Genomic DNA, 16667 nt, shown 5'->3' with positions numbered 1-16667 from the left:
CAGACAAGGTTTAATGGTTGCAAAAACGTTTACTTACGCTGCTTGTAGTTGCGACGCAGATGGTCTGGTCGTCTGAACAACTATGTGAGTTGTTCCAGCTGGCGAGGCCCAAGCCAGTTAATCCGTCCGCAAATCAAGCCGGCGGGAAAAGGGTACATCTGGGATTGCGCTTGGCGACGGGAAGAAAGATCGATAGGTGATCAGTCTATCGATCAGCTAGCCGCAAGTCAGATCTCTTTAGAGGCACTCTGCAGCGTGTTCAAAGTTCTTCGACTTGGGCGGAAGTCACACGAAATTTTAAACGGCTAGCAAGCCAATCACTAGCCACCACGTGTGAATAATTTAGAACTGGCCAATAGCGGGACACAAATTTGCATTCGAATAGCGGGAACTCTTTGCACCGTGCATTTCTGTGCTGCAAAGAAGAAATGCATCCTGCAAATTGGCGGGAAGTCTCTTGCACCGAGGTTCTTCTGTGCAGCAAAAACCCTCGCTGTGCAAGAGGCTCTCATGTGGCAAGAAAATTCCATCGTGCCGAGGCACTAAAATCACTGGGTTGTGACACATTTGTGAACCCCTAAAAAATTTTGAATGGAGGTGCGGACCTCTTTGAAAATTTCAAATGGAAGTATGGACCCATCTGAATGATAAGTGTGGGTATTCACATACTTTTGGTTGATCATAGTCATCTTTCACAGACCCCTTAGACATAGTCTGCAGACCCCCAGGGGTCGGTAGACCACAGATTAGAAACTATTACTCTATATTAAAAATTCAACTTAAACATATTTGTATCTTTTCGGTTAAAGTTTAACTGCTGTTCTATTTAAAATTAGTTCGTATTACATTATGTCTAATCAGGAACCCACAGGCTTGACTGGCACTTTTCAACCAGCACAGCTTATGTTTAAATCCATCCTATGGGGTTTATTACATTAGCTTTCCCTTGCAAGACATACCTTTGCATCACAACATTCTGACATTTGTATCTCAAAAACTGGATTCAGTGTCATATAAAGATGGATTGCCCTGAAGTGAATGTGGGACTTAACAATATAGAAATAAATACATAAAATAAATGAATAAATAAATATTTTAAAAAAATGAAAGGTATACAGCAACTTTATTTTTAAAAAAGTAATAATGAGTAGAAATACCCTTTTCTCAGATAGTGGGAGCAAAAGAAGAGACAGGTCAAGGAGAAAACTTGAAATATCTGTCTTTTAAAAATCTTGGTCAAGTTACATTAAGAGATAATCACAGGCAGCTTTCCAGGTGCTTAAATATAACTGATAAGTTCAACACTGCCAAATCCCAATATCCAGAAGTATTACACAAAAATACCTTTCTTAACCTTTCAGGGGAAAATTCCAAACCAACTAGGAACAAGGTGAAGAACACACCAAACTCTCCTAATGTTTCCACCTGTACAATAGACTGCAAAAAAGAACATGGATATATTTAGTGCACTACAATCTGTTTACTGTAATACAATGACATATACATTTTAAAATAATTATGCCATACCACAGGTTATTAAACTGTATGCAGGATTCTAGGGGCTTTGTACACACCACAAAATTGGCCATTAAAGCAGCTTAAATGCCCTTTTGCACTGCTTTAATGGCGCTGCTGTTTACAGGTTCTGTAGCATATTCTGCTTTAAATGGCTTTGGTATGTAGCAAGATAAATCACTTCCAAGGTGTTTTAGTTTGCAACCTGACAAAATGCAACAGTACAAAGGGCCCTGGAAGCTGACGTGCTCGGGGCTTGGCAGGCCCCGTGCAGCTCAGGGGCTGTCGGACCTGGCGGCAGCCCATGCAGCAGGCTCCACTGAAGAAAAAGAAAGAGGCAAGCCTGATCTTTTTTTTTCCTCCCTGGAGCCTGCCTGCCTGAGCTGTGCGGGGGCCCAGTGCTTCCCTCTGTGGCTGCAGGGGAGCCAGTTCTTCCCTTTACAGCTGCAGCACCCCTCAGAACCACCCAGGCTGGGTGCCAGCAGATGGGTGTCACCTGGGGGGCCCCTGCACAGCTCAGTGACCACTTGGCCTGCCAGCAGCTCACCCCTCATCGTGCCACTGAAGAGGCAGGTAAGGATCAGGCCCCCACCCTTGTGTACATGCCACAGGGTTTTCATTTGGTTTAATTCTCCCTAAATTGAAACAGTGTTTTTAAAAACCCACCATTTCAATTTAGGGAGAACTAAACCCCCATGGCCTGTACAAGCAGCCTAGATCAACAGTTCACAAATGGTTGTCCATGGAGCACTTATTGGTAGTACCAACACCTAGCTAGTCACATGATGCTGGTTCTCTGGTTTCAGCTAGTTCTTCAGTTGACTAAGCTCTATTGCTAAGATGATCCTACTGCTTACGTGCCTATTTCTAGGAATTACTGTTGCACAGCAAGTGGAGGAAAGGAAATGGGTGCTGTCATTAAAACTGTACCCTCCACCACCACCAGGAGAACATATCTTAAGAGATCAGAAGAAGAAGAAAGCATCTGGGTAGCATCTCCAAAGGAGGTAAACTAGAAGAGCAGAGAAGCATATGCAAGAACAACACATGAAGAGTAGGTGGCAAACAAATGTGCAGAGTGCTCTCAGAGAGCAGAGAAGCACAACAGATGGGAGAGTGAGATTAAATGAAGACATGAGGTTTCCTCCTCTCAAGTAACAGAACATTCCACATTAGATAGCTTTAAAAAATTAAAGAAATAAAAAAAAAGCCACCCACACATAAATACTTCCCTGCTCCAATTACAACAGTTACTTAGGAAAGCATCAAGACATTAAGTGACTGGGAACAGTAGGGGAGGGACCTGTGCAACTGCAAACAGGTGATACTCCACAAGACTGCTTCTCTAGTAACATGGGATATACATATATACACCATGAAAAATAATCCCTGTTCTGTTCAAGATCTTTATCACTACAGTAATAGTTTTTAAACTTGTCCCTGTATTAGTATGGACAATAATATGCTTTAAAAAAAAAAAAAAAAAGCTACATTACATGTATTATTCATGTATTTACCCTCTCCTCAATTTTCTATCCCTCAAATTTGGTAAAAACCTCTTGCAAAGTAAAGCTAAGTATTTCTGGTCTCAAGATATATTTTTGCCAAAACTTATAACATTTATTTTAGGCCTTTGTTTTATTAGAGAAAAGTATGAAATAAGATAAAAATTCAAGTTTAAAATAAGTACCAATACACTGGTAAGACAACAACATTTTGCTACTACTAAAACAATGGTCCAACTTTGTTCTCACTAGTCATTTTGTTTTTCAGGTAACCTGTGACTAATGTAGTAAGGGAGGGGAAGGGGAGATAACTAGACCATCTGACAGATTTTATACTGAACATAACTTCAAACGACAGTTTGGAGGGTATTGCTTTATTTTATTGCTTTGATTTTAAGATTGTATGGCATGGCTGTGCAGAAAGCAGCAACAGGTTTCAAAAGGTGTCAAATTACAGAGGCTAGTAGTTAGCATTTCTAAAAATCCTATCTTAAAATCCTTCTATCTGAAGTAGTTTTCTAGTGCCTTTATGTATGACCTTAACAAGAATGTGACTTCTTAAAAAATTCAGTACAGAAGAAATAATAAGAAGTTTAAACAGGTGAAGAGATACTGCGGTTACTATTCACTGAGGGACCCATGACATTCTGAAAATCATTACGTCAACAGGAACAGAGTTAGGCCTAAACTAAAAGTACTTTGGAAAATCCCACTCTAAGTTTATGTCTATCTGTAAAGCTCTGAACTCCATGGCTAAGTATATTTTAGCTGCTTTAAAAAGGGGGAGGGGAACTAATTTAGGAGTTTCAGCCACTGTTACAGTTTAAATATTGCCTACATGAGCCTTTAGTGATATAAGTTAGCTAAACTGCCCTAACTTTGACCCTGGAGAAGCCTGGCTATAGTTAGAGTGATTTTGCTACAAAAATCATGCAGATGTAACCATGCAGATGTAACAGCTTTCATCTTTATCCTTTGACAGCAATACAGTTGTTACCTCTCCAGAATATTTTATCTATGAAACAAATCCTAAAAATATTCATGGTTTGTGTTATTGCATACTTCCAGTGTTTGTGAAATGCTTTGTAATCAGTTGATTATAATCCTGCAGCTCAATCCTTACTCAAGGAATTCTTTCACTTTACAATACAGGAAAGAGACAAGAACTATTTAACTTGCACAAGGATTTCATACGGTGTTTATTTCTGTTGTATTTTGGTAAGAAATGCGAGGGCTTTAATAATAATTTAGCCATAATTTAGTGAACAGAATCTCTATTTTAAATAACGTAAACTTGATAAACAATGTTTATTACATGCAACTATTATATATGGATTCATACCTCTTGAAATTAAGGTACATGATGCCTAAGGCAAACACATCCCTCATGTGTTCATGTAGAAGAGGCCTCGGGCTAACTACTTCATTGCTCTGCAGGCCTGAAGATTCTGTGCTATAATTCTCCTGCTATATTCTAGTTCATACTCTTCTGTGTCTGCCTTACAGCCCCCACATGCCTTTATTTCCCTGATAACGGAACCTCCGTATAGGGAAAAAATAGACCAAGAAAATGGACTGTGACAACAAAGCAGAGAGAACAGATGCCATTCCTACAGCAGCAACACCTAGCATTTCCTAGCAACAATTTTAGGGTCCAAAGGAAAAAAAAAGTAGCGATAGCTGTAAGTATGGGTGAACTGACAAAGATTTTTTTGGCCAATACTGATGGCAGATTTTTAAATGAGCCATATCAGCCAATACCAATCCAACTGCTAATATGCAGCCCGGCAGCTTGGAGAATAACATCCAGCTGGTAAGTCTGTTGGGGGGAAGGGGCATGGGGAGCACAGATCGAGGCCCCTGCGGGGAGCGAGGAAGTGACACTGGGGCTGGGGCAGGGGAAGGAGCAGGTGCTGCGTAGCCGGAACAGGGAGTTGGGCAGAGCCACAGCTTGTCTGGGGGGCACAGGGAGTGAGGAAGGGGGTTGGCTCCCACCGCTGCGCATACCTCTGGGGGAAGCACAGGGAGCATGTGCCTCCCCCCTGTTACAATCTGTGCATAGGGCAAGGGCAGGTTACCTACTTCGCACTTGGGGCTGGGGGCTACACGAGGCTCTTCCTGGTGGGGAATGGGCCTGGTTTGTACTTGGGGAAGATAAGGTGGGGTGGCTAGCATCAGTGCTGGAGGGGGGGCTACAGGGTGGCTAAAGCCACCCCAAAGTTCACCATAGCCACCCCATAGCCCCCCCTCCCAGCAATGCCACCCACCCCGAGCCCCCAGCCGGAAAAGCCCATGCCTCCCCTGAGCTGCATCCAGCAGTGGGAGATGCTGCCTCCCTCCCCCTCCCCAAACAAGCTGCTCATGGCTCCATCCCACACCCCACCCCACCTGGGCAGCACCTCCCCCTGCCCCCTGCCCCAGCCTCAGCCTCACTCCCTCCCTAACCATGGGGGACTCAATCTGCCCCCTCCACGCCCTGTCCCTTGTACAGATTTACTGGCTGGATACTGCTCTCCAAGCTGCCAGGTTGCACTCCTGGCTGTGTGCATGTATATGGCATTTATCAGTGACATTATCGGCCACATCAGCCAAAAAAAGCCGATTGTTGATAATGTCAATTTTCCTTCTATTGGTGCTGATACGATATGAACCGATATATCGGTGCACCTCTAGCTGTAACACATGGAAAACCCTACTGACTATGAGAAAATGGGACACTTTCCCCCACAATCCCATGGCCAGAGGAGACAGAGAAGAAACAAATGTTATGTCTGTATATTTCTATAAAATTCACCAATCTTACTCGGGAGAAGTACAACAGATAACATAAAGGCCTCCTGAGGAGAAACTACAGTACAGAAAAGCAGAGGTTTACTAGAACCCCATAAGGAGCCAGCTTCTCACTGGAACTATCTTAAGGGGGAAAGAGGGACGGCAGCAAAACCTTCTCCATTTTCTCTGTTCTGACCACAATTCATCTCTTTGGGGCTGTTATACCGCCTTAGCCTAGCCAACTGGAATTGCTACATCATTTTGCAGTCTTGGTGGACCAGCTTCCCAGAAAGCTGGGCAGACATGATAATCAATAATGGACTGAGTAGCAAAACAGTGATACATGACTGCTTGCTACAGCACAAGTGCACCAAATGGAAGTATAAGTGTTAAGTGCTCCAAATTAATTCCCCCATAGGGTTCCTTGAGTTAATGCAACTTAGTAAAGTTCAATTTTTTTAAACATGCCTTCAAAAATGTTTTAATGTAATAATAAACTCAATTTCCCAACTCTTGTTTATTTTGCAAATTTCATAGCGTGTGAAGTTTTCTTAGCTCCAGAAGCTGAGGCTTCATTATGCAGAAACCTTAGCTTTCACATAAAAATGTTTATCTTCCATGATTGTGGAAAACTGTTTGGGGAAAAGACAAAAATCCAGAAACAAATGAACTCTAAACCCCCTGAAATAATTTGCCCCTGAAACAGAGGGCAAATTAAAGGAATCTTAAGTGTATTACATTTAAATTCTCATGATTTTCCAGGGTTCAACTTATTTTTTGAATGCTTGAAATTCTTAAAGCTTCCTAAAAATGAACACATGGGTTAAAATTAACATGAAAGCTTACTCTCTTACCTTTATACTGTTTAATCCCGATGGTCCCAAGAGTACTCCACAAATGATGTACCCAAACATGGTTGGCAATCCTATCATTGTACACAGCCAGCCACATGGCAAAGATAACATCCCTATGGTCACAATGTCCTAGTGTATAGAATTGATAATACACATTACAGTAAAAGTCATGAAAAAGCTGTGGTGAAATTGAAAATGCTTCCAATGGTCAGAGTTTAGTAGCAGTATAAAAATAAATGGAGTATACAGGATATAGGTTTAAGTGCACAGACTTGGGACTGGGGGAGGGGGGAACTACGAACTTACCTCACCATAAACAATACAGGTTAGCTAAAGGAACAACCTGTGTGAAGCATTTCAGATCTCATTAACACTCAATACCATTTCTCAGATTTCAGTCTTGAGGTGACAGGACCTAAGCAGTTCAATGCTGCTTTAGAAGTTTTGAAACAGATGACTCCTAGTCAGTTTTACCAAATATGCAATACAATTATATTACACTGCAAACAGTGACAGCTGGGTGGAACAGTTCCTATGCACGTAATTGGTTTATACACCTAATGGATATGCAAACAGTCATAAGCTATCAGCTACAGAAAGCTATAAACTATAATCAGATTTATGGAAACTTAACACTATGGATCTCAACATTTGAGGGTCCTGAAACAATAGTATGTTCAGAACTGTAAGGAAATGAGAAACAAGAAAACAAGATACAGCAGACTCCAGTGGTATTTCCCAAGTCCATCATTCTTTTTACCCAGATAAGAATAACTGATAAAAGTTTTCTAGGCAGATGTTGTCAGAGATTGTAGAAATGACCAATATAAAAATTAATGTTTTGGAATGCACAGTACACAGAGGCCTGAAAAAGGGGCTAGTGGCTTTGATGACTTGAAGAAATTGTTGTTTGTTTGTTTTTAAATAAGTCCAAAAGCCTGATGATAGTGTTGTGAAATGTAAAATACATTAGTTTCCAAATCTTCCTGAAGATCAAGGGGGCTGCTATAATCTTAATATGAGTTTCTGATAACAGGAAATAGAATTTGAGATTGTTTTCATTTACTAGACCACAATGGCTAAGTACAGACAGTCAAAAAGCCCAAGGCTGAATTGGTTCAATCTTTGCAGGTTAGTCTAAGCTGTGTAGTTCAAACCAATAAGCAAGTGAACAGATATTCACTTTTGATTCCGGAAATGCAGCTACATGCCTGCAGTGGCCCAGGCCAGAAGCTGGGGGGCACTAGAGCACATCTCCCTGCTGTGTTGAAGTAGACAGCTTGGGCCAAGGCTAGCCCACCCACCCTGCAAAGTGGGGGAGGGGGAGAAAGCATTGCGTGGGAAGAAGAAAGCATCCTGGGGGACTGTGAGTAACTTGAATCTGGAAGGGATCTAGGACAGAAATTCAATAAATTGATTTCAACTTAAGTCAGTTAAGTCTGACATTACATCTATTAAGATTGGCTAAAACCAGTTTAAGGTCATTTTGAAAATGGTTTATGTGCACTGAATTTCTGTTCTATTACAGATTTGAACTGGTTTCTGATCACTTATATTGGTTTACGTGTAATTTCTGTCCCTTGCCCATAAGTAAGTGTCAGAGCCTTCATGATGATTTCCCAGTTGAGTACTCCACAATCTGCTCGGTTTGGGCATTACACGTAAGAACCTGAGGGTTCTTAAGCTTTTCTCCATTCAAATAAGCTACAGTATTGTCTCTAACTTCTACAGCACATTTCCCATATTCAAACAGGCTGTGCATTCCTCTCATGAAAAACAGAACCCCATGATCCTACTGCCTTAGATCCCCAAGATCAGTGATCTTTTCTCTTCAGAGTTCCAACATTATAGGCACTCCAAGTTTACAACTGATCTCTTCAGACATATAACATCAGACAGAGATGCACAGGCTTTGTAAGGAGGCTTCAAAGAATAATCATTCTTTACTTACCCTATTAAAAACAATTATTATATAGAAATATCCCTTGCGTTTGCATTAATTTGATTAGCTGGGTTTAATCAATAAACATATCTACTTTATATAATAATGGCCAAATTAATGTTAAAGCCCTTATATATTTTTAAAATAGAAAATGCAACAGAAATAAACACCAGGTGAAACCCTTGTCTACACTGCTGCTGCAGCTGGCAGAGCCAGACTCCCTACGCAGCACAGGGCAGAAATGATCATAAGTGGCTCTGGGGCTCCCCCATGCCTGCATCTGCAGGGGACAGTAGCAATGGAACACAGGTTCCCTCCTTCCAGCCAGCAGGGGAGACAGGAAGAAGAAGGAGGGAACCAGAGCCAAGCAAGCAGTAGGTGCTGAAAAGAGAAACCTGAGCTAAGTGATGCCACTGCTGTTCCTGGCCAAGCCAGCTGTTCTTTGCAGTGCGGGGCAGGAATGGATTAGGAGCAGCTCTGGGGCTTCCCATGCACCCAGATCAGCGTGGGACATCACTGCTCCTCACACCTCCCAGCTGCAGCTGTCTCATGTTAGATTCCAAGATGAGACTTTGTTTCTCACCCTCCCCTTTGTTGAACAGGGGGGGGGGGGGGGGGGGGGGCGCGCGCGGCGGACGGACCTCATATTGGAATCAAGTAAATATGATATATGCCAGTGAGCTGACTATGCCCTGTGATAGCCTGACTTTGTGGCAGTCCCACCAGTCTGGAACACTGTCCCACAGGTGCAAGCTAATCAACTTAATACAAGACACAAGGGTGCATGTTGCACATACACCAAATTCATGCCACAAACATCCATACATGTCCTGTTGTACCTTAGCATAAAGTAGAGCCAGAACCTCAGTGAAAATGGAAAGCATGAAATAATGGGAAAATATCCGAGAGGGAGGGATACCAAAACCACACACACAGGTCAAAGGAGGTGCTGGCAGGCAAAAAAAAAAAAAAAAAGTAGGTAAGAGTCCCCACAGCAATTTACCTTTATGAAATGATGATCAGCACGAGGAATGGTTGAATCCCTGGGCTTGGTAAGTATATACTGATTGTTCTGGGAATCAATAAGCATACTAAGACCTAAATCATCTTCCACTTCTCTTTTTGACATATTTCTCTTGGAGTCTGCTTCATCTTCTTCCACCCTTAAAACTGCCTCAAAGTTAACACCTCTCACCTGACAGAGAAAAAACAAAACAAAATAAAACCTCAACATTTCCTAGAAGTATAAATTTCGTTGTCAAAAGTATCTGTTTAGAAAGGAAAGAAGGAAATGAGAAATTAAAGTTGCTAGAAGATTTTTCTCCAGAACTTACAAAAATAATTATAGCATTCGACCTTGAAGTAGTTTATCACAATTTATTTCATTAAATGGTAAGCTTGTTGCCACAGTTGAGATTCCATCATTTGTAGTTGTTGAAACATTACATTTCAATATTTTTTTAATAAAGTTGAATTATTTTCAGTTGAAACCCCTGGACTAGCTGCATGTTAACACCTTTTAAGTATCTTAAAGCACTTGTTATTTGATTTAACGTTATGCCACTCCAGGGCAGGATTCTCTCTAATCTGTCTAAATTTGCTCCTATTCCATTAATTTGTGGCCACTCTCAACCGCTTTTCTGCCCAAGTTAAAGTCGTTCAGCATCCCAGAAGGCAGTGGGCCCTCCTGAGTCAGGGCAAGTGGGGATGCAGGGGCACAGAGCCTCATCTAGCCCTGGGAAATGTCTGGCAGAGGGAGCACTGAAGCCCCAGAGTGCCTGGCACTGCAGAGGATGGCTCCCGCCACTGCTGGGGCTGGCGCTGCTCCCAGCAGGAGCAAAGCAAGCCAGCTCAAGTGGATGGCACCACCTCCCTCCTGCCACTGCTCAGACCAGTTCTGCTCCTGGGAGCAGAGCCGGTTGGAGTGGTGGTGGCAGAGAAGGGGTGTCCCTACCCCGCTTAGATCATCTGACTCTGCTCCCACTGGGAGAAGAGCCAGTCAGAGCGGTGGTGGGGAGGCAGTGCCCCCTCCCCTTGCCCCCCACTCAGACTGGCTCACTCTACTCCCAGTGGGAGGAGAGCTGGTCTGAGCAGCAGCAGGATGCACCACAGCTACCAGGCACTCCAGGGCTGCAGCACTTGCTCTGCTTGGTGGGAGCTGTGAGCCTGTTCCTCCCCTAGCTCCTAGTCCTGCCCCTGCTCACCAAGTCTCTAATGGCAAGTCACAGCTGTGTAGATGAAGGACAATGAGAGCAGGGTTTTTGCCTTAATGTGCGACTGCTCCACTAAGCCAAATAACAGTAAGTGAATCAACATTTGTGCAGCTTTCAGCATAAGGTGCAACATGGTCCTAAATAACTCTTCAGGTAATTTGAAGACTGCTATCAAATCCCTCCTTAGTCTTCTCTTCTCTTCTCTAGACTAAACAACCATAGCTTTTTCAGCCTTTCCTCACAAATCACAGGCTTCTAATCATTTCTGTCATTCTCCGTTAGACTCTTTCCAGTCCATCCACATACTTCATGAAATGTGGAACCCAAAAATGGACACAGTACTCCAAATAAGGCCTCACCAGTGCTGAACTAAGTGGAAGAAGAATCACTTCCCTTGATTTGCAAGTGACATTCCTTTTGATACAACCTAGGATGCTGATGATTTTTTTTTGTTTTGCCACAAGAGCACACCATTGGCTCCTATTCAGCTTAAATTCTACTGCGACTCCCAGGTCCTTCTCTGTTCTCATTTACGATAATAAAATGTAAAAAAGCCTGTCAAATGTTTCTTGCTATTCTGAAGTAGGATCAAAAGAAAGGCCCTGAGCTGACATTTCAACATTTCTTTTCCCCTAGCAGACACAGGGAAAATGGGGGAGAAGAAAAAACCCATAGAGAAAAATGAGCCAGTCTTCCTCTTGCCAGTTAGCAATAGCAGCAACCAGCAGTTAAATCTGGGTTTCTTCCACACCACCTGAGAGTGACAGGGAAAAGCTGTTAAATTCCCAGCTTCAACACATACACAGAGGCTTACCTGGAGGATGCTTCCCACCATATGTAGAGTGCCAACACGACATTGCAAGTAACCCAAGAGATTAAAAGCAATGAAGTCAGAAGTGAATGAAAACAATACAACTAAATTGAAAGATCACAAACCTGTTTCATATTCTACCTTGTACACCATTTCTTTTCCCAGGCCGTGAAAACAAATTTCAAGAATTCTTCTTCTCCCATCAGGCAGGCAAGATTCTTTGGGTAAATGTGATATCTTTTATTAGACCAACTAAATAGTTGGAAAAATTGCTCTTTACAAACTTTCAGGCACAAACACCCTTCTTCAGGCATAGGGAGAGTCTGCTGGTATGCTCTCCTGGGTGGAATAGAAACCAACATGCACAGTGCAAGTCTGTGAAAATGAAAATGTGTGGCAGGGAAGATCAGAGGGGACAGGAGAAAATAGCTGCAAGACAGGCAAATGGGGGAAGAGGGGGGAATTTTGACTTGGTGATAGAATGTAGCTGGTAAAATGAAGAGAGGTTACTGGGGCTGTCCACTGGCAAGCAGGTTATAATGTGCCATAAATCCAAACAATAAATTTCCCTTTATATTTTCAATAAGAGATTATCATCATCATCATCTAATAATAGAAATAAAACTTTAATCCTGTATCTTGCAAGCCTAGATATCAGCATCCTGACCTTGAAAATTGTGTATGTTGTGATGTGGAACACGCATGTCAACAATAAAAACAATGCACCAGCAATTGTATGAGTTTCAATTGAGAAACAAACACACTGCTGAGAAAGGAAACTACTAGCTTCATGGCAAACAGTAAAAAAAAAAAAAATTCACAAGTCTCTATCTATAAGAGGTGCAGGATAAAACTTATGTAATAACATTTGAATATTTAAGAAAAAAAAATCACCAAGTTGTGACCACAATTTAATAAATTTGGCACCACAACAGCATCAATTCAATACTTAGTTCAGACTAAAAGTGAATGTACACAAATCAGATGCCAAAACAGTTTCTAGACTATCACTTACAGATTTGTTGTCATCAAAGGCATGTTCTTCAATTTCCTCTTCCAGTCTATCAGCTGCCTTCCTGACATCTTCAAGAATTTCATCAAGCATGGACAGGCTTTTATTCTGATGCTGCATATTCTTGATGGCTTCAACCTGATGTTTTTCTGCTGCTAGAAGCTCAACATATTCCATTTCCTCCTATTGGATTTTACAGCAAATAAAAATGAGGTGCTGTTTTGCTCTTTGAACAGGATGATCTTGCCTGATGTTTATAGCCATTGCTTTTGAAACAAATCATTTTTATGAATATTAGAACTGCCCAGCTGATACAGCAGTTCTTCTGGAATATTGCTTTTTTTTAACTGTCAGTTTATATTATTTGAAAAGACTTATCTGCCAGTTTGTACAGGTGGGAACCTCTGTTTTATTACAGTTTAGAAGCAACTGGAAGGCTCCAGATGAGGGAGTATTAGAAAAGGAGCATCTCAAGGTGCTTTCAAGGAAATATCAATTGCAGGGCCAATATACACTTAGAAGTATGGCTTTGACAGTCAGATCAAGCAGAACAATGGAAAATACACCAAATCTTAAAGTTTTATTAAACCTTATATAAAAGTAAAACAGAACCCCCTGCTGAATGAAATATCAATTACAGATCAGAGAATGATTCATTTCAATCTTTTGGAGATGTATTAATTTAGGAACAATATTTAAGAATTTGGAAACTAGAAAACTGTGACAGGATTCTCCTTTTTTTTTTTAGATTCACAGCATTACTGACAAATGCTATTTGGACCTTCATAGAGCTAACATCAAGGCCAAAGGGCAAAACAGCATTGCACAAGTAATTCCTGCATTCATAGATGAGCTCATTCTCTTCTTGAAGTGAGCAAATCCATTTTATTTAGTCAAGAGGAACAGATTATGTCTCCCTTGATGTTAATGCTGGGACAACAATCTTTTTAGAGTAAAACCTGTTACTTCAGTCTGCTCTTTCAAACCTCCTCCTGCTTAAACTCAAGCCTTATTAACACATTCAAGAATTGTCAGAAACCAATCATATTATCATAGTAATACCCTTATCAGGGGAATCACTGTTGGTATTACTGGAGTAAGCGGAGTTTGGGGGGAGGAAGGGGAAGGTGGAATAAAAAAAAATAATAGACAAGGTTTTATCTATTGGCAAGGCCAAATACTGGCCTTTATTTCTTCATCTCTGGTTTCTGGTAACAAACATTTGTGTTTTCATAATTTTCCTAAAGACTGCCTACTACTTATTCTTCTCTAGCTCTGTTAGAAAGTCCCGTTTAAGAGGGAAAAGCCAACTTCATCTACAAGCTCTAGACCAATCCACAGACACTTTATTTGGATCGTAGTAGCCTAGAACACAGGATGCATTTAACAGTCAAGTTTCCTTCCATAAAAAAGAGAAGAAATTATTTTGCCACCTCCTTCCCCCAATCAGAACAGTTAGTTGCAACTATCTCTGTTTACTTGGTGGAAACAGCTTCAACTGTATCAGAGATGCTTCTCCCCCTTTCCATCCACTCCGTAACTTTGTAAGCAAACATCCCAGGGCTGCACTGGAGCAAGGGGAGTCACATAAGGAATGGCTAAAAAGAAGAAACATTTTCATCTCTTACTGTGCGCAAGGCAAAAGTGTGCACTGTAGTATACCCACTACACTGTGCCTCACAATGGTATGGAATGAGATGCCTTTTTAAAATGACATTAAAATAAAAGTTCTTGACAAATTTAATTCACTGGTTAATACATCAAGAATTGGGACCTATTCTCCTCTTGCATGTCTACCAACAAGATTCAGAGCAAAGTCCTATAGAGAACACCATCTTGCTTCCGCTGACCTGTGCTGTTAAGAAAGGAAACAGTGGCATATTTCTACCAGGATGCATCCCCAGACCCTGTTTATTGTTTTTCATATCACCACCTGGTTAGTAGATGCCCAGTAAATCTGAAGCTCCCAGAAGGTAAGCTGAAGTTTCTGTCACTTCTCTTCCTAAGCAGCAGTAGAAAACAAAAGTAGTCTCTACCATTTTATTCCTCTTTTAGCCTGCCTTTTTTGGCTGTCCTTCAAAAAAATTGACACTTTTTTTCAAGCGAGATATGACATTTGCCCAGCACTCAGCTAGAAAATACTTCCGTCCACTCGGAATAAGGAAATGAAAGAAACATTACTATAATCCTTGGAAATCAGCACCTAATCACCCAGTAGGAAATTGAAAAGGAACATCTTGTGGATACAAAGTTTAGAACACCACAAGAAACTAGAACAAAACTGGAAGTAATGCAGTCACTGCAATTTGAAAGCAAGTGATCTTAAGCATCTCAGGTAAGCTTTCTTCCCCCCCCCCCGCCAAGTGTTATAACTTACTGAATTTCCTATAATAAATAATGAATTTGGGAGAAAAGACACTATTTAACCAACCACACACTTGCTAGGATAAACAGTCAGGTAAAAGGAAAAAAATATCTTTTTTGTCCTAAATAACATGTTGACCTAGCTCACAAGAGAACCTAAATTCCCCCTTCCTGCAGAATCTAAACTTCCATTTAAAAAGAACTTCTATCCCAGTATAAACATAACCTTTCAGATGTGTGGCAAGTGTGACCTAACAAAGTGGCCTTCTCAAGAAAGCAGACAGATTGCTCCAATATTCCTTTTGTGATGGTTTCCTTGTCAAGAAGCTGAAGAGTGAAATAAAGAAGTGGAAAGCAGTGGACATAATATACCTTGATTTTAGCAAGGCTTTTGATACCATCTCCCACAGCATTCTTGCAAGCAAGCTGAGGAAGCATGGATTGGATGAATGGACTATAAGGTGGATAGAAAACTGTCTGGATTGTCCAGCTTAACAGGTAGCAATCAATGGCTCAATGTCTAGCAGGCACCCAGTATCAAGTGGAGTGCCCCAGGGGTCAGTCCTGGGGCCTGTTTTGTTCAATATCTTTATTAACAATCTAGAAGAAGGGAATGGAGTGCACACTCAGCAAGTTCGCAGATGACACCAAGCTGGGGGGTGCAGTAGATACACTGGAGGGTAGGGCTAAGATTCAGAGTGACCTAGACAAACTGGAGGATTGAACCAAAAGAAATCTCATGAGGTTCAACAAGGACAAGTACAAAGTCCTGCTCTTGGAACGAAAGAATACCATGTATCACTACAGCCTGGGGACTGACTGGCTAACAAGCAGCTCTGCAGAAAAGGACCCAGGGGTTACAATAGATAATAAGATAAATATGAGTCAGCAGCGTGCCCTGGTTGCCAAGATGGATAACAGCATACTGGACTGGGCTACATTAGCAGAAGCGCTGCTAGTAGACTGAGGGAAGTAATTATTCCCCTCTAGATGTGGCCTTACCAGTGCAGAATAGAGTAGTGTCCAGTTTGGGCCCTCCCCCCACTACAGAAAGGACAAGTTGGAGACAGTTCAGCAGAAAGCAACAAAAATGGTTTGGGGGCTGGGGGACATGACTTTTGAGGAGAGGCTGGGGGAACTCAGATCCCGATGCGAGGAAAAAGAGGGAATCCCGATGCGAGGAAAAAGAGGGAAGGGGGCCAGGAGGCTTCCTTGGCTGACCAGAGAAATCCAGGGCAGCCTAAGGGCCAAAAGGGGAGCACATAAAAAGTGGAAACAGGGAGAAATCACCAAAGACAAATATACCTCCTCTGCCTGCGATTGTAGGGAGGCAGTTAGACGGGCCAAAGCTACCATGGAGCTGAGGATGGCATCCCAAGTAAAGGACAACAAGAAATTGTTTTTTAGATATATAGGGAGTAAAAGGAAGGCCCAGGGAGGAATAGGACCCCTGCTAAATGGGCAGAAACAATTGGTGACGGACAGAGGGGACAAGGCTGAACTCCTCAACGAGTTCTTTGCCTCAGTGTTCCTAAGCGAGGGGCATGACAAGTCTCTCACTGGGGTTGTAGAGAGGCAGCAGCAAGGCGCCAGACTACCATGCGTAGACCCTGAGATGGTGCAGAGTCACTTGGAAGAACTGGATGCCTTTAAGTCAGCAGGCCCGGATGATCTCCATC

The 16667-nt window shown here is 42.0% G+C and overlaps 1 protein-coding gene across 11 annotated transcripts in view; it reads right to left on the bottom strand.

Moving 5' to 3' along the window:
* The window catches only part of TMCO3 (transmembrane and coiled-coil domains 3), a 70034-nt gene that overhangs the window by 37930 nt on the left and 15437 nt on the right, over positions 1-16667 (bottom strand). For 9 of the 11 annotated variants that reach the window (XR_003092502.1, XM_025196117.1, XM_006017253.3 and 6 more), the window contains 4 exons: positions 12628-12807; positions 9592-9783; positions 6647-6775; positions 1345-1437 (listed from right to left, as the gene is read on the bottom strand). Coding sequence is in view for 10 of the 11 variants with exons in the window: in XM_025196117.1 (XP_025051902.1) it covers positions 1345-1437; positions 6647-6775; positions 9592-9783; positions 12628-12807 (594 nt within the window). In the remaining variant the exon portion in view is untranslated. The remainder of the gene's footprint in view (positions 1-1344; positions 1438-6646; positions 6776-9591; positions 9784-12627; positions 12808-16667) is intronic. The other 2 variants (XM_014527895.2, XM_014527896.2) reach the window with 2 other exon arrangements.

Source organism: Alligator sinensis, unplaced genomic scaffold (assembly GCF_000455745.1).
Source record: "Alligator sinensis unplaced genomic scaffold, ASM45574v1 scaffold288_1, whole genome shotgun sequence".
In the NCBI taxonomy this organism is placed as follows: Eukaryota; Metazoa; Chordata; order Crocodylia; family Alligatoridae; genus Alligator; species Alligator sinensis.
Note: the sequence above shows the minus strand (reverse complement) of the source record. Positions and strands in the feature narration are given on the sequence as shown.